This window comes from Phodopus roborovskii, unplaced genomic scaffold (genome assembly GCF_943737965.1).
Source record: "Phodopus roborovskii unplaced genomic scaffold, PHOROB, whole genome shotgun sequence".
Classification (NCBI taxonomy): Eukaryota; Metazoa; Chordata; class Mammalia; order Rodentia; family Cricetidae; genus Phodopus; species Phodopus roborovskii.
The window spans coordinates 5,193,950-5,214,716 of NW_026126558.1; the positions used below are offsets into that span (position 1 = coordinate 5,193,950).

At 45.4% G+C, this 20,767-nt stretch overlaps 1 protein-coding gene across 1 annotated transcript; it reads left to right on the plus strand.

Moving 5' to 3' along the window:
* The first annotated feature begins 2,507 nt into the window (after nucleotides 1-2,507).
* Ccsap (centriole, cilia and spindle associated protein) lies at nucleotides 2,508-19,206 on the plus strand. Its single transcript, XM_051201496.1, has 3 exons — nucleotides 2,508-3,027; nucleotides 16,437-16,705; nucleotides 18,921-19,206. Exons 1-3 carry the CDS (start codon nucleotides 2,697-2,699, stop codon nucleotides 19,095-19,097), a joined length of 777 nt encoding a protein of 258 aa, XP_051057453.1. The 5' UTR covers nucleotides 2,508-2,696; the 3' UTR covers nucleotides 19,098-19,206.
* The last annotated feature ends 1,561 nt before the right edge of the window (nucleotides 19,207-20,767 follow it).

The following is a 20,767-nucleotide window of genomic DNA, read 5'->3' on the forward strand; positions in this document are numbered from 1 at the left end:
AGGGCCTCAGTCCCAACTGGGAGACTTCTCAGGTGGGAAGAAGCTGAGCCAGAGTCTAATCAGGGCCTGAGTTTGGCAGGTTCCACAAAAACACCCCTGCCTTTCCTCAGTGAGTTAATGTTGCAGGCAGTTTCTGTTTGAGCCTCAGAAACCCCTACAGGGAGCAGCTGCACTTCTGTGTGGAGACAGCATGCAGATACTGTCCTCTGATCTGTGGCTGTTGCACATGCAGGTCATCTACTGAAGGGGAAAGATTCCTCATCTGACTCAAGCTTCATGCTTTAATTTCAAAAATTCAAAGCACATTCTTGGTATTTCCTGGAGAAATAAGGGCATAGCCATCAGGACAATGAAAAGCAAGAGATACTGTTCTGAACATTTTCCATATGATGCTCTCACAGTACCTGCTGTGAGAGGGCCAATAAATCAATGAGCTGTCACTTGATTCATTTACTACTTTATGTGTACAAGTGTTTTGTTTGCATGTATATATGCCCACTACATGCATGCCTGGTGCTTGAGGTCTGGAGAAGGTGTTGGATCCCTGGGGAATGGAGTTACAGACAGCTATGGGCTGTTGGGTGTTGGGAATCTAACCATGGAGCCTCTGCAAGAACAAGTAAGTGTTCTGCGGCTCCATGGACTTGTTTTTAAGGATTTTTGTTCTAATTCAGCTGCCTGCCTGGGTCAATCTGAGAACTTTGTTGTCATTATTTTATTTTCCTTTTCAGTGATAGAATTCAAGACCTTGTACATGCTAGGCAAGTTCTCTACCATGGTACTTCATCCCATTATTATTATTATTTTCTTTTGGACAGGATCTTAGTATGTAACTCAGGCTGGCTTGGATTGGCAGGCACCACAGGTAACCCAATCCACTGAAATTTGCAATCAGGAAGCAAAAGCTGAGACACTCTGACCCTGATTTCTCATGTCACAGCACATTTCTTCCACACTATTCAAAAATTATTTACCTATTTTTTGAGACAAGGCTAGGGTTACAGGTGTGCCACCACACCTAGTGATTAAATATTTATAAGCTTCTTTTGGTTGCTAACACATAGGTCAATCAAGTCAGTTTAAATAAAAGGGGAATGCAATGCTTGTTGAGGGGTAGGGAGAGGAGTCTGACCCCTGTGGGAATCTCAGCAGCAGCTTCCCTAACTTCTGTTTTCCACCAGAAAATGGCTCTGGACAATTCCATGATACAAATGGTCAGTTCAGGTTCTCAGGACAGCCAGCTAGGCTGTCCTTTGAATCACCCTGCAGGCTTGGTGTCTTATGTTCAGGACTTTCAGCTAAGAAAGGGTCCAGGCAGGATTAGACATATGGGAATAGTTCATCTAAACTGAAGAAATATCAGAGATAATCTGCTAGCCGGAAATGGTTATTATACATCCTGGCTTGAGCCTATTTTTTGATTTTTTAAACTATGTTATTTTTCCTTGAATGCCTTTCCTTTCAAACCTTCCTGCAGCTACTGCATCGAGTCTCCTTTTTACAAATGGCAATCTGTAGAACAGGGTTCCAACCACGTAACATTGTGCATTTCGACAGAGCCCAAATCAAACCTTTGCACCAGGTCTTTGAACAGGCCCTGGGATGTGTGTATGTGTCATCCATCCATCCATCCATCCATCCATCCATCCATCCACCCACCCACCCACCCATCCATCCATTACAAAAAATTGGCCTGTAGATAAGGATGAGGGCAGGTGAGGAGAGGTGGCTCACATCTATAATTCCAGCACTTGTGAGGTTGAAGCAGAAGGATTAGAAAAGTTCAAGACCAGCTTGGGCTCTGGAATGAGTTCTAGGCTAGCCTTGGCTATCCAAGATTTGTCTCAAAAGGGGGTGGGTAGGGAAACGTATTAAAGTAATGCTTGAGTACCCGGGCGTTGTGAATAGAGGAATGAAGCAGGACACATGATTTGGGCCTGGCCCAGGTGCTGGTGGCTCACAGGCGCAGGTTGCACCTAAAGCTGAAGCCTGTTCCCGAGGACGCCAGTAGCGAGTGGGCGAGCGAGCTGGGGGTTCACAGCAGCGCCCCAGGCGCGGGCGGGGGCCCGACGGGCGCGCGGGGAGGTGCAGGCTTCAGGCTGGGGCGGCGCCTTCGCCTCCGGCTGCCGTAGGACCGCGGGGCCGCCGCTCTATCGGCGACATCTTGGTGGAGGACGCGCTTCGGGAAACGCTGGTCACACTGTAGCTGCAGCGCCACGATCTCTGCTGACCTCCGGAGGGCGCAGGATCAAACGCGCAGGAGGTAAGGCTGCTGGTCTTGGAGTCCCCACTCCCTGCCTAGGAGAGTGCCTGGGGACCCAGACCACCGTCCTTGCAAACCTGAGTCCCGTTGGTCTCCACCTTTACCCAGAGGGGCCGACCACAGATTACCACCTAGGAGTAGCACTCCTTGTAGCTAGGTCGTGTCTCCTGCAATCCGTCCTGGAACCCCGCCCCCGCTGTTACCTGAACCGCAGGGCCCTCCCGGTCCGAGACTCCGCCCCCAGCAAGACTCCGCCCCTCTCCCAGAATCACCCCGTCACAGACCTGCCCCTTCTCCGCCCCTCCTCGTCCCAGCCTCCGCCCTCCGGTCCGGGCGGGGCTCCGCGTTTGAACCGCGCGGCGGGCCGGGTCTCTGAGTCGGGTCGGGCCCATAGGCGGCGGCGCGGAGCAGGCAGTCTGTGGCGCACAACACCATGTCCCCGGGCAGTGGGGTGAAGAGCGAGTACATGAAGCGCTACCGGGAGCCGCGCTGGGACGAGTATGCGCCATGCTACCGCGAGCTGCTCCGCTACCGCCTGGGCCGCCGGCTGCTGGAGCAGGCGCACGCGCCCTGGCTCTGGGACGCCTGGGGCCCGGATAGCCCCTCAGACAGCTCGGCGTCACCTAGTCCGGCGCCCAGGGGCGCATTAGGGGAGCCCTCGGCGCCTTCTGCGCGGGAGGAGGAGCAGACCGTGGCGGAGCGCGGCGCGGAGCTGCGGGGCGCGGAGGTTGGGGACGCGGAGGAGCCGGACACAGTGCTACAAGGTATGGGCACGGCGGGTCGCTCCAATGACTGAGCAGCGCGTTTCTCTCCTCCACGGGCACGCGCTTCCTGTTTTGTTTTGGTTTGGTTGGGGTTGACAGAATCCGCTTGCTGAACTAAGAGGGGAAGATGCCGGCAGCGTCTCCGCTCTCCTACCCCCGATTTCCCTAATTTGGTGACTTGCAGGAGCCTTTATGACCTCTAACTGTCCACCCTCCCCACCCCACCCTATTCCCCGGTCAGTGGTCCTTGGTCGCAAGGCAGTGGCGGGCTCAGTGAACCCTGGATCCACCAGATAGAGGATCTGTTTGTTTCTGTGTATCCCTCTTTCTGAGAGGAGCTTTTAATTCCAAAGATGACCCGGGAAGTTAAGAACCCCTGAGTTGTCAAAATGGGGTCATGGTTGTCTGTGTGAGCTCCTTGGCCTGGCCGCGCTGTTTCTTAAGAATGGTGTGCGGGTGTTTGTGGACGGACCCTCTTTGTATACGCTGGTGCCTCTTTGTATACGCTGGTGCCAGAGCTTGTGTCTGTCAGCAGAGAGGCCTGGAGGGAGCTTGGGCTCAGGACTGTGCTTCTGCACAATCGGAGATCACTATGGTTGTCTGCCACCTCTTCGAGATCTTATGAGAATCTAGTGATAAGAAAGTTATTATTCAGTCACTCGCCCAAAATATTTATTTTCTCACCCGACCTTCAAATAGTCGTAAGATTGGGCCTTTGTTTTTTAATCCCAGTTTTGTAAACAAAGACCTGGGAGCTTGCAATCCATGGTCAGAGTCTGAAAGGATCCAGTTGCTTTGCTCTTGGTTACCCTGTTTGCCTATTCTCAGTTCCTGCATGGCGGGACTGCCTCCTCGTCATCGTCATCGGGTTGCTTGTGACGACCAGTCCTGATGCTTCAGTGATGTGGTTAGAAATTAGAGTGGCAGAAGGTTGGGGGCGGGGAAGGGGGGAGGAGGAGCGAGGAGCATATCTCCTGGTTATTCTGGTGCAAACTGAGCCCTTGCTAACTATGGTGTTTATTTTATCGGGATGAGTAACAGGCTTTTCTTTTTCCCCCTCTGTGTTTTTGATGAGTTTACCTGCTATCTGTGTGTGCTATATGAAAACTGTTGATAGCACTTTCGGTACTTGCCTGCTTAGGAGTGCCCCGATTTCATGATTATTTGGATTTCTATGGAGATACTGAGTCCTCCTAAAGAATTCGCTAAATCCCTGTTAAAATTTCTGTTGTGTAGGCATTAGAGAATATAGAAATATAGAAGATGTGTCATGCTTTGGATTCTCCATCACAGCTCTTTTGCTTGGCCCATGCAGGCCAGTGTCAATTTGAGAAATGTTCCTGGTGGATGCTTTATATACTAGACTGGTGAGCCAATGATTTGCATTGCTCTAAAATACATTTGCCTTAGTTTTATTGCAAGTGACCCCCCCCCAAAAAAAAAAAAACAGGGTTTCTCTGTGTAGACTTGGCTGTGCTGGACTTATTCTGTATACCAGGCTGGCCCCAAAGTCAGAGATCTGCCTGCCTCTGCCTCCCAAATGCTGAGATTAAAGGCTTGGGCCAGCATTGCCTGGCTATAAGGCATTTTTGCATGAATTTTGTAGCACCTGCCAATAGCTGCCTACTTTTTAGGTAACCTGCTTTTAGCTCCTCTGCTTTTCCACCTTTTTCCTTTTGTGGTATTGAAGATTGAATTTGGGACCTTGGGCATTCTAGGCAAATGCTCTACCACCAAACTGCATCCCTAGCTCTCTTTGTATCTTCTGTTTTGAGATAGGGTCTCACTAAGCCACACTGGCCTTGAATGTCCTCTAGCTCAAGCTGGCCTCAAATTTATGTTTCTTCTGTTTTATTCTCCAGAATGAGTAGCTGCCTACCAAGCCCAGCCACTCTTTATTTGTATTCTTACTTTGGGGCCAGCTCTTACTGTGGTGCCCAGGCTGGCCTCAGACTCCTAGGATTAAGCCATCCTCCTGCCCCAGTTTCCTGAGTAACTCAGCCCACAGGTGAGCATCATCTCACTTGGCTGGTATTTATTTACTTCCATATACCTATGCTGACACTAATTGATATTTTTCCCCAGTTTTTTTCCCTCTCCTTGGCTTTTATTTCTACTCTCCTAATACACATGTTTGTTTCCACACATTCTTCATAGCCGTCATAATCTGTGTGATACTGGGCCCATGGAAATGGACACTTGCTCAAAGCTGACCCACTTTGTTTCTCTGGTTCCTTTTTCTTTCTCTCACAATGTAGCCAGCACAGTGGTTCACCATCACACTCACCTTAACTTTATCCCTCAGGGCCACTGACCTACTTCTGTTTGGCCTGTGTGCCGCCCTTTTGTGGCAGGCGGGGCCTGATGCTTGTTGTCTAAAGAGGGGCCTTGGTGTTGCATAAGGCACTTCCAGTTTTTTCTCTCACAGGAGGTAATCACTATCAGGTTTGACTTACCCTCTCTCATGGTAGAGGTCACCTATCAGCTTAAGAAAGGATGAGTGGAGAGTTGAATTTCTGAGACCATTATTTAAAAGCCAATCATAATTTTTGAGTTTGTGATGTTGGTTCATTTTTTTCTAAAACATATGGAGGCATTGCTCCATTGCCGTGACTTCTGAGTCTTTTGTTTGTTCTTAAATATTTTTATATTTATTTATTTTTTGGGTGTTGCCCTGGATGTCCTGGAACTCACTCTGTAGACCAGGTGCACTGCTACCACCTGACTTGACTTCTGCTTCTTGACCCATACCTTTAACTGCACCAGGAGGGCCTGTTAGAATCTTTTGTCTGTCCTGAGTGCCAGGAATTGATGTAGGTCACCTAAAAGTACCTCCCTACAACCAAACTCTTTAAATGTTTTCTTTTCTTTTTTATTCATATGTTTTACTTGTATGTATGTCTGTGCACCACATACATGCAGTAGTGCCCTTGGAGACCAGAAGAGAGTGTTGTATCCCTTGGGACTGTAGGTTGTAAGCCTTTATGTGGGTGCTTGGAATAGAACCTGAGTCCTCAGGAAGAACAGCCAGTGCTCTTAACAGTTGTACCACTCTCCAGTCCCCATTTTTCTTTTTAATTCTGGGGAGTCTTCTTGAATTATTTTATTTCATTTTGGTTTTCCTTTTGGGGGGCAAGGTGGTTTATGGTGCTGGAAGTGGGATTTGAGACTTTGTATATCTAGGGAAGGACTGTGTAACTGAGCTGCTCTATTCTTCCTTCCTTTCCCTCCTTGAGACAGGGTTTCTCTGTGTAGCCCTGGCCATCCTGGAACTAGCCTGGTCTGGAATTCACAGAGATCTGTTTGCCTCTACCTCCCAAGTGCTAGAATTAAAGGTGTGTGCCACTACCACCCAGCCTTCTAGTCTTTCTTTTAGAAGTTTAAAAAAAAAAAAAGAATGGTAAATAAAAACTACACACATTTATAGTTTACATTTTGATGTTTCCACAGGTGTATATAGTGTGTAACGCTGAAATCAAATTAAGCATGTGTGTCATTTGAAACATGTGGCAGCTCAGTTGGTAGAGTGCTTGCTGTTTACATGCACAAAGTCCTGGCTTCTATCCCCAGCACAAACAGATATGGTGGTACATGCTTGTAATTCCAGCACTTAGGTTGAGGCAGGAGTCTCAGAAGTGAGCTCCAGGTCAGTCTAGGATACATGAGTGAGACCTTGTTTCTAAGAGGGAAAGTATCAAGTTCATTGTTTGTTTATATAATGCTTTTTTCTTCTTTCCTGGTTTGAAGACAGTTTTCCTATGTAGCCCAGGCTGGCTTAAACTCTGATTCCTCCGAGTGCTGGGATCACAGAAGGGCACTACCCCCAGTTTGCAAAAAGTATTAGGTTCTTGACAAGGATACATTGTATTTGTTCAAAGATATTGTAAGAGTGTTTTGTTTCTCTTTGTGTGTTTAGCAGAGTATATCCTCCCCTTTTTGTTTTTGTTTCTTTTTGCTTGTAATTCTGTATTGCTTTCTGGAGGCCTTTTTTCTTTCAAATGAATGGGGTCTGTTGGCTTCTTTTTCTTATTTGAGAAATAGCTGTGATAAATTCCTTGTAAGTTCCACTTGTTATGTTAGAGGAGGGAGTGCTTGGTTAATAGGAATTCTGTAACTTGCTAGCTATCCTGCTTTGAAAAACGGTGAAGACTGCTTCCAGGTTTATTTTTGTGGTACTGGATATCCAACGTGGGGGCTTCTCCACAGCAGCTAAAAGTCAGGCTCCCAGCCTGTTAGACTGTCTCCAGTTTCCTATTCCATAGTCACATTTTTCAATGACATTTCACTTTCTGCAGGGTTTACATGTGTCTTGTTTATTAAACAACCTGTTCAAAATTAGGAAAGTAACCCTGCCCCATTTCCTGCTCATGCTCACCCATCACTCTTTCTGCTGCTTGTCTCTTAGTATTTTTTTGGTGGGAGGCTGAAGGCTTCGCATTCTTTTTCTTCTAGGTATTCTCAAATTCAGTGGTGTGTCTTTCTCTCTTCTTCATTGTATTGGACATTTTGAATATGGAAGCTTCTTACAGATCAAGATTTCCTAATACCACTGAAATCCATTTTCTCTGCTTCATGGTTCACTGTCTTTTTCTTCTCTCCTCTCCTCTTAATGAACCCCCCCTCACCCCTCTTTTCTCTCTGTCTTTGACACAGGGTTTTACACTATAAAAATTTTCTGCCTCAGAATTCAGAGTACTAGGATTAGAGGTTTGTCCTAGTATGTCCAGATTATTTTCTTTCTTTCTTTCTTTCTTTCTTTCTTTCTTTCTTTCTTTCTTTCTTTTTGGTTGGCTGATAAGCCTCTTAAACCTTCTAACATTTTATTTATTTTTTAAATCAAACTTGTTTATTGTTGCTTTTTTTGTAGCATTTTACACACAGTCTTTGATCTTCAGAATACCCTGGATTCAGTAGTAAAACCTTTAAATAAAGTTTTGTACACTAGAAACTTCCCAGCAGTCAAATTTGTACTGTAAAAACATACATGCAAAACATGCTTTTCTGAAAACACTTAACTTTGAACCAAGCACTGAGCTACACAAATGTAGAATGAAAACAACATTTTAACTCCACCCAAAGTAGTCACCATGAAAGGTATAAAAGTCCCCTAACTTCACTTGGCACTGTTCACTTTTTAAGCAGGAGTTAATAGAAAATATTGTCCACAAACAATATCCCAGCTCTATGGCAGGTTCCAGAAAGTCTTCAACTTCATGTTTTAATAGCGATGAGGTGAGTATGATTGTCATCTGGAACGTGACCTGTATCCTCCAAGACTGTAGTAAGGAGAAGGTGACAGCCTTCCTTTTGTAAATTTGATCCCTGTCTTGAGCAGCTAGCTTTCCATCCACCCCTTCCTCTATATGATCTGCTGTAATAGCCCCAATCATCATAACCCTGATCATATCCCCTGTCATAAAAATCACTGCGGTGTGAACTGCCATAGGTGGGTCTCCCCATGTAAATCCCTGGTGTTGGGGTATGGGGCCTTTTTGTTATGGAGAAATCAACCCTAATTTGACGTCCATCAAGCTCCATTCCATTGGCATGTTCTTTAGCTTCTTTGGCATCATCTACATTTTCAAAATATACAAAGGCAAATCCTCTTGAATGTCTAGACTGCTGGTCATATACAATAGACTCATCAGCACTGGGGCCATTTTTAGAGAACACTTATCTTAGGTCTCTTTCTGTGGTGTACAAGCTCAACCCAAACACTCCAAGACAACAGTTGGGGTCAGGATTTGCCGGGTTTCCAACATGATGCCTTCGAGTAGACATGGAAGAATGACTGTGGCTATGTTGTCTTCGTTAATCTTGGCTGTATGACCTGCTCCGGGATCATCTATGGGAGTGGGATCATGATCATGACCATGTATAATGCCTTCTAGAACTTCTGGATCTACACCTAGATTCAGATCTGGACCTTGATTTTGATCTAGAATGCCTTGAGTCTTCCTGGGTGTGTAACCTTGTAGAACGGGATTCCTGTTCACCATAGTTCTGCTCGCCACTGTCGCTCATGCCTCGGGATGACTATCACCACTCCTAACCTTTACCGAAGCTGTGAAGCTCCTATCTTCTCTATAGAGACCTCTCACTGCAGCCTCTTGAGATGACACACTTTGAGAGTTGCCTAGGCCAACTCCCTCCACACCATGTCTGCACCGGTAATGCTACTGGACATGATGCAGCACTGTTTAAGTGGGCCCTGCTCACTCACCTGAAGCTGCACTTTCCTGGACCCCCTTCTAACATTTTAAAATTAAGAATTTTATTTTACTGTTGGTCATGATGGCCCAAACCTTTAATTCCAGCACTCAGGAGGCAGAAGCAAGTATGGATCTCTGTGAGTTTGATGTCATCCTGATCTACATAGTGAGTTCCAGGACAACCAGAGCTACATAGAGAGACCTTCTCTGAGAGAGAGGAAAAAAATGTATTATGTGTATAAATGTTTTTCCTGCATGGATATGGTCCCCAGGGAGGCCAGAAGAGGGTATTAGATCAACTAGGACTGGAGTTACAGACAGTTGTGAGCCACCATGTAGCTTCTGGGAATGGAACCTGGGTCCTCTGGAAGAGCAGCCAATGCTCTTAACCACTAAGCCATCTCTCTAGCCTCTAATATTTGATCTTGATTTCTCCATCCTTCCACTTTAACCTGGTTAGCTGGTATCACAGGTATGAAATACTGAACCCACCCCTGCGTTTATTTTGTCTAAACGTACCCATGGGTTGGTGAGATGGTGACAAATGAACTTGCTGAATGTCTAAATTCTTGGGTTTGATCCCTGGGTCCCACATGTTGGAAGGAAAGAACCAACTTCTGCAAGTTGTGTGCTAACTTCCACACAAATATGTGTACACACACACACACACACACACACACACACACACACACACACGTACGTACGTACGTAATGGGTGGGGTCATACCAAGATGTTTGCTTCTAACCTATCTGCTCATATTTAATGTGAGGCCTGAAAGTGCTCTGAGGAGCCTGAATGTAGAATCTTGGGTTGCCTATTGGCTGTATAAAAGAAAGAACACAGGTGTTTCTCTAGGGAGTTTAAAACTTACCCTACGGGAGTCTCCTATGTGCCTTTCCCAGATGGTGCCTCCAGTCTTGCCCTAGGGGAACCAGCCAGTCTGCCACATGCTTGGAGCTCAGGAGGAAAGCTAAAGAGGAGAGCACTCTGTGTGTTAAGGCTTGCAGTCCTGTTAGGAAGGGATCATCCTAGCTTCTGCTGTGCTGGGGTCCCAGGTCCAGGAACCATCTGCTTCTCCATCTTTAAACAGTACTCTAGACTGAATGAAAGAGTTTGAGGGAGGAGGTGCATGCCTTTAATTCCAGCACTTAGGAGGCAGGTGGATCTCTGTGAGTTCAAGGCCAGCTTGGTCTACATTGTGAGTTCCTGGACAGCCAGAGCTAAAAAAAAAAAAAAAAAAAAGATTAAGAAAGGGTTATCCATTGCTGCAAAAACTATCACCTGAACTTAGCCAAAACCCACACCACTCCTGAAGCATTGTAGGCTCTGGGATGGACACAGGTCCTTTCTGAGGCTGGCACATTTTGTCTGATAGGTATTATCTTTGGCCTCTGCTAAGACCCCAGCTGAGCTGTTGCTAGATCAAACTTCCAAGTCTACCTCTCATGCTGGGCCTTCCCCTTTGTGTGTAGATGGTCTTTAGCACAGCACACAATGCAGCTGAATTGATGAAGGCCCCTGCTTCCCAGTTTCTCTCTGGCCTCCTTTCTTGAAAAGTTACAGAAGTCTGTTCAAGTCTGGAGTTGAGGTGGCCTGACCCAGTTCTCAGTGGAAATGTGTCCATTGCTGCACAGAAGGGGATGGGGGTGGGGCTGGCTAGTGGTGGGACTTAGGAAAGGAAGTCCATTGCTCTGGCCCTGTGAGAACCCTGTGCCTAGTGGACACTCTGGGCTCGGCTTTTGTCCTGGGCCTCTCTTCAGGCAGACTCCTCTGCCTGATTTGAGTCTGTGTTCCTCTCTTTCCTGCTTCTCAGTATTTTATTGTGTCTTTGTGCCTTTGACCTTTACTGAGTGGGACTTGGGGGAGGAAGAGATCTAAGTACATGTTTGTAGTTTATGTATGTGTGTGAATATGCACAAGAAGGTGACCATGGAGAACAGAGAGGATGCAGGGTTCCATGGACCTGGAATTGCAGGCTGTCATGTGCTACTTGATTTGATGCTGGGAACCTAATATAGGTCCTCTGCAAAGAGTAGCAGGTGCTCTTAACTGCTGAGCCTTGTCTCCAGCCTCTGCTTTGTTTATTTATTCATTAATTTATCTAGAAACAGGGTTTCACTGTGTAGCCCTAGCTAGCCTAGAACTCTATGTAGACCAGCTAGCCTTGAGCTCACAGAGATCCTGGAGTGCTAGGATTAAAGACATACATCACAATGTCTGCCATCTTCCTTCCTTCCTTCCTTCCTTCCTTCCTTCCTTCCTTCCTTTCCTCTCTCTCTCTCTCTCTCTCTCTCTCTCTCTCTCTCTCTCTCTCTCTCTCTCAACATGGTTTCTCTGTAGCTTTGGAGCCTGTCCTGGAACTCTTAGACCAGGCTGGCCTCAAACTCATAGAGATACTCCTGCTTTTGCCTCTTGAATGCTTGGGTTAAAGGTTTACCACCACCATGCCTGGCTCTCTTTTGTTGTTGTTTGCTTTTTTGGTTTAGGTTTTTGAGACAGGGTCTGTACATATGAAAGAGACCCTGTCTCTATCTGTCCTGGAATTCACTATGGAGAACAGGCTGGTCTTGAATTCACAGAGATCTCCCTGCCTCTACCTTCCAAGTGCTGGGATTAAAGGCATGTGCTACCAAAGCCTGGCCTGGTTTTGTTTTTAAGAAAGGACCTCACTGCATAGCCCAAATTGACCTTGAACTAGAGGCCCTCCATCAAACTCCCTGGGATTATGGGCACTTGCTATCTCATAACCCAGGTTGGCCTCAGATTTAGTATAGGTGACCTTGAACTCAATTGCTCTGCTTCCATCTCCCAAGTGTGAAACTTTATAACTTGTGGCAAAATATACAGAACACAAAGTTTACCATTTTAACTGTAAAATGCATAGTTCCTGGCATTAAGTATTTCATGTGTTTTACAATGTATATTTTGGTTTTGATTCATAGTTGCTTAAGCATGATCTTTCTGTGTGTGTGTGTGCACGTGTGTGTGCGCGCGTGCGTGTGTGCGTGCGTGCGCCCACGTCTAGGCCAGAGGAGGTATCAAATGTCCTGCTTTACTACTGTCTACCTTATTCTCTTGAGACAGAGTCTCCCACTGAACTTGGAGCTAGGCTGGTGGCTAGCTGGAGCTGCAATGATTCTTTTCTGCCCCAACCCCAACTCCAGTGCTGGGTTACAGGTGCACAATGTTATACTTGACTTTTTATATGTGTTCTAGGATCTGAACTGAGGTTCTTAGGCTTACACAGCTAGTACTCTTACCCACTGAGCCATTTCATTAGCCCCTGGATGTGTTTTTAAATTTCAAAAGTGGAAATTTTTGTTGTTGCTGTTTTGAGACTGGACTTCACTCAGTAAACATCCTTTGTCCAAATAGAGTTTTTAAAAGCATGTACTTATATGTAATTATCATGTAGACCAGGCTGATCTCAAATTTATAGTAATCTCCCTGTCTCAGTCTGCCTAGTGCCGGAGTTCTGAGTGTTAGCTACCACATTGGGCTCAAGAATGAAAGAGATTTGAAAGCTACTTTTTGATGTTTTAGATTAATTTTCCTATTGGTTGAGAGAATATGTCCTTTGTATTTTCAGTTTATGTAAGTCCAGTGAAGATTCCCTTGAATGGCTTTGATTATGAAAAGCTTGTTATGTGTCCCACATCTGTGTGATGGGAATGCCTCACCTCCAGTTGCCTCTTGTTTGTTCTTTCTGCCCCATTGGGTCATTTGTTGTTGTTCTTCTTGTCCTGCTTTGTTTTGTTTTCCATCTCAACAGGACTCTTCAGAATAGTTCTGTGGTTGGAGATGCATTTTCAATAGCATCCACTATGGTGTTACTGAGTGGTTGATCTCTGACATGCCTAACAGACACACCTAACCTTCTAATTATATTTACTTTTAATTTACTTGATTTTTTAAAATAACCACATGTGGCTAAAGGCTATTGTATTGGGCAGCTCCATTCTAAAGACTGGATTTATTTTAATTTGAATGTTCTCTCAGTTGATGAGAAAAATGTTTCAGTCTTCCCCTGAATCTTGTGGGAAATACTGTTTTTGTTTGCTTGAAAATATCCTTATTTTGAACATCATTCTTTCAAATAGGATCTTAAAAGCATATACTTATATCTAATTACTATGTACCAGACCCTATTTTGAGAGTTTTATAAATATTAAATTACAGCAATTACATTCTGTCGCTTTTCTTCTGTTCTGTCCATCGTTTGTCTCCTGCTGGGAATAATTTTCAAGCATTATCTTTTTTTCTTAAGCACAGAGTGTAAGCACCATTATTTTACAGCCTGCAGATGATAATTTAGGTATCTTAAGTCTCTTGCTCCAGCTGCTTGTCTCATCATCATTATTTTTTCTCGGGTGCTGGACTATCTTCTGTAATTGTGTGAAATCATTGGTAGGAGTCATTTGGACTATGGGGTCCTGCCTAGGTCCTGTGGGCAGTGACTTTCATTCTTCACTGAGCTGTGTTAGGCCTTGTGGTAAGGGACCAGCAGCCCAGTGACACAGTCTCTACTGCTCTGCCACTTGGCTTGATCCTTGACCCTCATGTCCCCTCCTGCACCCACCAAAGCCTCACTTGTAAGTTGTAGGGTTGCAGTCCATCATCATACCGACTTTCCTGTGGAATGGAGCACTTCCTTAGGTTTTCTTTTGACTTCCTTTTTACTTTTCTAAACATCCTTCCTTTGTCCTACTCTTTGGTCCTTTCTCTCCTGGATCATTAAATAAGTGTTCCAGGGACCCAACTGTGTCCTTTTGGCCTCCTGCTCCACATTTCTCCTGGGCAGTCCTGTGCACTCAGAGCCTGATTCCCAGGTCTTTCTTCTCTCTCAAGGTGCCTGTAGATGTCTACTAGCAGCCTGCCTAGTTATTCCAACGTGTGCAATTCCTTCCTTCATGCCTTGGGTCCATGGATAGGAGGATCATCTGCTTAGAACATCCATGGGGACTAATCAAGTTTTTCTGTCCCATCCCCATGCCAGCATGGAGCCAGTGTGTCTGTTTACCCTGGTCTGTTATCAGCTTTTTCTGGCAGGCACTTAGCTCTATTCGTTTATTCAATCCATTCTAAAATATAGACAGGACCACATCATTTCTAAACTTAAAAGCCTTCCTTAATTCCCCATGATTTCTAAGGTATAATCACTCCCACCTCCAATCCAAGTTTGGCATAGAAAGGCTTTATTTTGCTAGTGCCACCTGCTCCCATCCTGGAGCTGAAGACTGCCTGTGCACTTGTCCTTAAAACTGTTATTTCTTCTTCCCTTTCAGTGAACATTCCTTCTTTAGGTCTCTTCTTCCCAGCATCAGCTTTTTCCTCAAGGAAGGGCATTATTGTCCTCTCTGGGCAGTTAGCCCTGGGAGATCTGGAGGAAAGGAAAAGGGACCCAAAACTCAGGTCACTATATTCTCATTCTCTGTATTTGATCTACATAGGTCTGTCCCATGCTACTTTTTCTCTTTGCTTTGACTTTGAGGTTCCCCCTTTCTTGCATCCTACACTAAAGTGAGGAAGGGTATGGGAATAACATGTCCAGAGATACTTGGGCAGTGAGTGGACTTAAGTGCCTGGGATGAAGTGGGATCTGGTGTCCCTTCACTTCATGAAGCTTGCTCCACTGCCAGGTTTACAGCCTGGTGTAGTATATAGATGTCAGACCCCAGGCTTGGCTTGTGTCACCTGATACTTAACGATGCTCAGTAAAAAGAAATGGGTTTTGGAGCTAAGGCCAAAGCTGAGGCAGAAATAAAGGTTTCCTACAATCAGGCATGCCCTGTCTGGATTGCCCAATATGGGATACACTCTCCTGTAGAGGAATACGAAACAGATGCCCAGTCAAGGGCAGCAGGGCTGAGGGTTTGTTCTCTGAGGGGACCCAGCTTTGTGACAGTAGTCTATAGTTGTCACAAACAGCCAAGTTCTGCAGCAGCTGACGGAGGAGGATAATGGAGGGTAATGTCTGAATGATGGGTGACTCATATTCCTGTGTGTGTGTAGGTGGGAAGGAAACAGGCTCAGGAAGGATTTATGCAAGAAATGATGTCTTATTAAAGGCGAGAGAGAGAGAGAGAGAGAGAGAGAGAGAGAGAGAGAGAGAGAGAGAGAGAGAGAGAAAATGTCAACATCCCAAAAGGTAGGTAAGGGAAATTAGAGACATTCTAGAATGTTCTTTCATACCTGATATTTACCCCAGGCTGGGCAACCACTGTTTCCCTCTCTTCCCCAGGCCTGCTGACACCGCTCAGGCCCCACACACCATACCTGTCAGTTACTTTTCTCATCACCGTGACCAAATACCTGATAAGAAGCAATTGAAGGGTGGAAAGGTTTCTTATGGCTATGCTTGGGGAGGGGTATGGTCCGTCACTATGGGGAAGGTATGGCAGAGTTCATGGCAGTTTGAAGGTGAGGCTGCTTGCCTGCATCTTGATAGTTCAGGAAACAGAAGCTAGGTCAAAACTGAGACCACTCATCCTGTAGTGACTTACCTCTTAAGTCCCCATCTCCCAGAGATTCTACAGCCCCCTAAAACAGCACCACTAGCTAGAACTGTTCTGATTCACGAGCCTGGGAGGACATTACATATTCAAGCATCACACTGTGGTCCTGACTCATGAAGTCACTTCCGTTTCAACTGCTCTTGGCTACACCGGGGATGCTGTAAAGGGCTACCCTCAGGTAAGTGGCTATGGTGACCACATCCTGTTGTGACAAATGCTGTTAGACTCAGGTGGCCACCTGCCTCTTTGGAGGCACAGGTGAGGAGGTTGTCCATCAAAAAGGAAGAATAATTCTGGAACTCCAAGAAGTGACTTAGAAACCTTGAGCAGCTGCCTGGTGAGGACAGCATATTCTGTCCCCAGAGGAAGCATCCAGAGGGGACCACACACTCTGGGCTTGTGTGCACTTGTCATAGGGATGATGAATCCTGAGGACGGCCATCAAGGTTGCTTTGGAATTGTTTTGATGTAATGTTATGCCTTTGTTGTCAATTTTTAAAATGGGGTACATGACAGTTCTTCTACAAATTTGTTTCCATATCTCACTTTAAGTAAAACTTGTTGAGTTAAACATGTAACTGACTTGATGAGGCTTTATTATTTTTTAACTTAAATTGAGTAACTGTGCATAAACTGGTGATTTAAAGTATTTCCACCTTGTCTCATCCCTTTTTTCAAAAGCACCACCCAAAAAAGATGTAGAAGAAAAACCTGAACTACAAACTGGGGCAAAAGAGACTGACAGAGTGCCCGTCGGCCCCGAACCTCGACAGCAGCCTAGTGCCTTATTTGCCAGAGGAAGTAAGAAAGCAACCAGAAGCCCCCAAAGGTCAACAAGCAAAATAAAAGAGAACAAGCACCCATTTGCTCTGTATGGCTGGGGAGAGAAACAGATGGACACAGGGAGCCAGAAGACACACAATGTCTGTGCATCCGCCTCTGTGCATGAGGTGTGCCTTGGAAGGGAGAGTCTAACCGTTCATTGCCACAGGGCATTTCTCCTTTGGCTTTCACTGCTCTGGGCCATGGGAGGTCCTTGGGTGGTGTGTGGTCCACGGAAGCCAAAAGAAGGGGCCTCTGGTTACTAGGAAGATGGAGTAGACTTTGGTGGACTGGCCAGGGGAAGAGGAAATATCATTGTAGTTTATGAGTTCTATGGCCTTGAGTCACAGGGGAAAAGTACACTGGGAGCTGGAGCTATCCTCAGGAGAGGCTTCAGTTTCCCTTAGCTTTAATGACCTGGGTCCTTGACCAAGGCTTTTTTTTCTCCCTTGGCATGTCTTACCTGACATCCACTAGGGACCTGTGATGAAATTCAGCTTGCAATAGTGGGTTTTTGTTTGTTTTGTTTGTTTTTTGAGACAGGATTTCTCTGTGTAGCTTTGGAGCCTGTCCTGGAACTCACTCTGTGGACCAGGCTGGCCTGAAACTCACAGAGATCCACTTGCCTCTGCCTCCCAAGCTGAGATTAAGGGCATGTGCCACCACTGCCTGGCCTGCAATAGTGGTTTGTTCCTAGGAGTGCTAGTCATCTGACTCAGCCTTGGTTTGACATTCTCTCAAGACCTGAGATATTTTAGACAGGAGGACAGAGAGGGTATGATCTATCATGAAACAGTTACTGTGTTAGCACCAGCTGGATGCCAGGGATGTCCGAAGAGCAGGCAGGAAGAGAAACTGCAAACTCAGTTTTCCTGTAATGCCAGGCAAGTTCCCAGAGCAGCCTAGGTGGCAGATGCTGTTTATTTGAAGTGAAATCCGAGAATAGGGAGCTGTTGTTAGCAGAGGGTTCAGACCATTCTCAGGGACTAATTTAACAGTGTGTTTATCTGCCACAGGATAAACTCCCCTGACATTTTTTGTTTTGTTTATTGTATTTCGAGATAGGATCTTACTTCGAGATAGGCCTGAAACTCACTACCTAGCTAAGGATGACCTTGAACCTCTGATCTTTTTTACTTCGTTCTACCAAATTCTGGGTCTACAGGCTTGTGTGCCTGCACCTGGCTGTCCTCCACATTTTTTAGTGCAGTATTCCTTTTTTTTTTTTTTTTTTTACATTTTAATTTTTAAAATTCATTTTACATACTAATCACAGTTCCCCTTCCCTGCCCCCCTTCCCCCTTCTCTACTACTTCCCCCCATCCCACCGACATCCACTCCTCAAAAAGGGTAAGGCCTCCCATGGGGAGTCAACAAAGCCTGGCACATTCAGTTGAGAAAGGGCCAAGATCCCTCCCCACCCCATCAAGACTGAACAAGGCATCCCACCATACGGAATGGGCTTCAAAAAGCCAGCTCATTAGTGCAGTGTTTTAGAGCATAGTCAAAAACTCAGACTCTTTTCCATGCTCACAGTGGAGGAGTTCCCACAGTTTTCCAGAGTATGGTGGCATATCTATAATCTCAGTACTTGGGAGGCAGAGATAGGAGGATCCCTGGAAGTTTATAGCCAGTCTGATCTATGTAGTGAGTTTTGGCCAAACAGCTACAAACAGGTTTTCCCAAGCTGGTCCTAGATCGAATGAAAGTTAGCTGCTTGCCATTTATATCTAAAATTTTGTTTTTTAAAAAAATATTTATTATGTTTGGTTATGGTATGTGTGTGAGTCTGGGTATGTGAGTGCTGGTGCTCTTAGGGGCCAGTGGCATCAGATCCTCCTGGAACTAGCATTACAAACAGTTGTAAGATGTGTGGCTTGGGTTCTGGGAATTGAACTTAGGTCCTTTGTAAGAGCAGTACTTGTTCTTGACTCTGAGTCATCTCTCCAGCCTTAAAATTTAATTTCTATGCTCAGCTTTGCCATCATTAGTAGTGAGGTGAATTGTGGTGATAGGATAGTTTATTCTTTGAAGTGTTGATACCAAAGATTGCCATAGCTTGACTCCTTGCTTCAGGGAATCAGGCTAGTAACATAAGACAGGGTCTCTTGTATCACAGGCTGGCATTGAGCTTTGTATGTAGCCAAGGATGGCTTTGAACTTACAGTCCTCATGCTTCTACCTCATGCTGGAGTAACAGGTGTGTACCACCACACCTGGGGAATAAACCCAGGGTTTCTTCTGTGCTATATGGAACTGAGCTGTATCCCTAGACTTAGATTTTGTTAAAAATTGGTACTTAAGCCACTTAGGTGTCTACCTTTATTTCTGAACTTTCTTTAGATTCATGAATCAGCACTTCGAGCCAAGAACAGACGACAGGTGGAGAAAAGGAAACTGGCTGCCCAGAGGCAGCGGGCTCACTCTGTGGATGTGGAAAAGAACTGGAGGGTAAAGCCAACTTCCGCAGAGAACCCGTGGCTGACGGAGTATATGCGGTGCTACTCAGCAAGGGCATAGATGCCGGGACATGCTCTTTCAAGTGTTTATGGAAGAAAAGGAAAAACAAAACTATCAAATGAGACCACACACAGGTGGAAGAAATAAATCGACTGGCCCTGCAAAGCTCCTCTTAGGGATTTTCAAGAGATGGTTTTGCTTTCATGATGGTTGGTCACCTGTCTTTGTAGTTAGGGCAGACCATTGAAGCCATAGGTGTTGGCTTGTTTATGAAGACAAGTCCCCGAGTCTTGATATTCTTGTAAGAGTTTTATTTTAAAGATTTTAACCTTTGGAGATACCCACACCAAATGCCTTTAACTGGCTCTAGGCGCTTCCCATCCACACCCTCCTGTAGTACAGTCAGAGCTGTCCCTTCTGACCAGCACCGCATTCCACAGCTGGAGGGGCATCCTATCCCACAGTGCAGAACTTACAGGCACCACATCTGGGCAGTTTGCCTTGCAGAGAGCACCAAGGAAAGCAAGGGCATCGGTGCGAGGTCAGTGCTGTTCCTGATGAACTAGGACTTTGGCAACTGCTGAACATTTACACTTGATACTTCATTTCGCCTCTCCTCCATGTAGACTATGATATTTAAGAATTTTCTGGCCAGAATGAGGGTTACCTTTTCTCCTTAAATCATCACTTAGACATTTATTTAATATATAATTCAATAGTTCTGGTACATTCCGGTGAGTGCAGTGTAATGAAGTGCATGTTTTAGAGCAATGATGACTTTTTTTTCCGAGTCACTGTCACTTTTTTTAACTGCAGTATTCCCTTTTAGAGCACATATGGCATAGCCAGCTGCTTATTAAGTCTGACCTGCCACTCCCCTCTTTGAAGATAGCAGATGATGCCATTGAAAACTTGAAATCTGAAATGACATTTAATGAACTGAGTCTGTGTGGCCTGTGGGGATGGGACCAGCTGAATCCATTTGTGTATCATCGTCTCCATTCTGCTTTTCCTTCTGTAGAACTTAACGAAGGCTTCATGTGCTGAAACTGTAGGTTGAAAATGTGACTACTTGATGTCCGGCCTGGTGACCAGTGCTGCCGAACTGTGGGAGAATGGGGAGGGGCCTGGCTGTAAATGTTCTTCCTTTAGTAGGGAACCACCGTCAGGGTTTTAAAACAATGGCTTTAAAAAAGCATAGGTTTCCATGAGATGGGTGCCTTCTCCATCCTTCTAGAGAGATGCTCAGAGATCTGTGCTCTTCCTGAGATGGGGAGATGTTTCACCTGCACCCACTCAGCATCTGAGTTTGTTGGGTAAAACTGAGTGCAGGGCGAATGTGTGACTGAGCATGTCCAGGATATTTTCACTATGGGTTTTTGAGTATGATAATTTCTAGAACACAAACTGATTTCATTCCATATAAAATTGTCACACAATGTCATCTTAAAACTGTATTAAGCTTTGAAATGCATACTGAAGAATCATGAGTGTTTTAAAAAAACTTTTAAAATATTTGCCTAGTTTTGTATAGTCCCTTGTGTACAGAGCCCTCCCACTGAAGTATATATTTAATTAAAGAGTAAGTTCTACATGTTGTCCAAATACAACCTTGCTAGTGACTCTGTTAACTACATAGTCCCCGAATGTCACATAGGCAAGATGATTGTGACAGTGGCCCAGTTTGCTGAGAATTACTCTTTGTAAAGTGGTGCCTTGAAGGCCTGTAT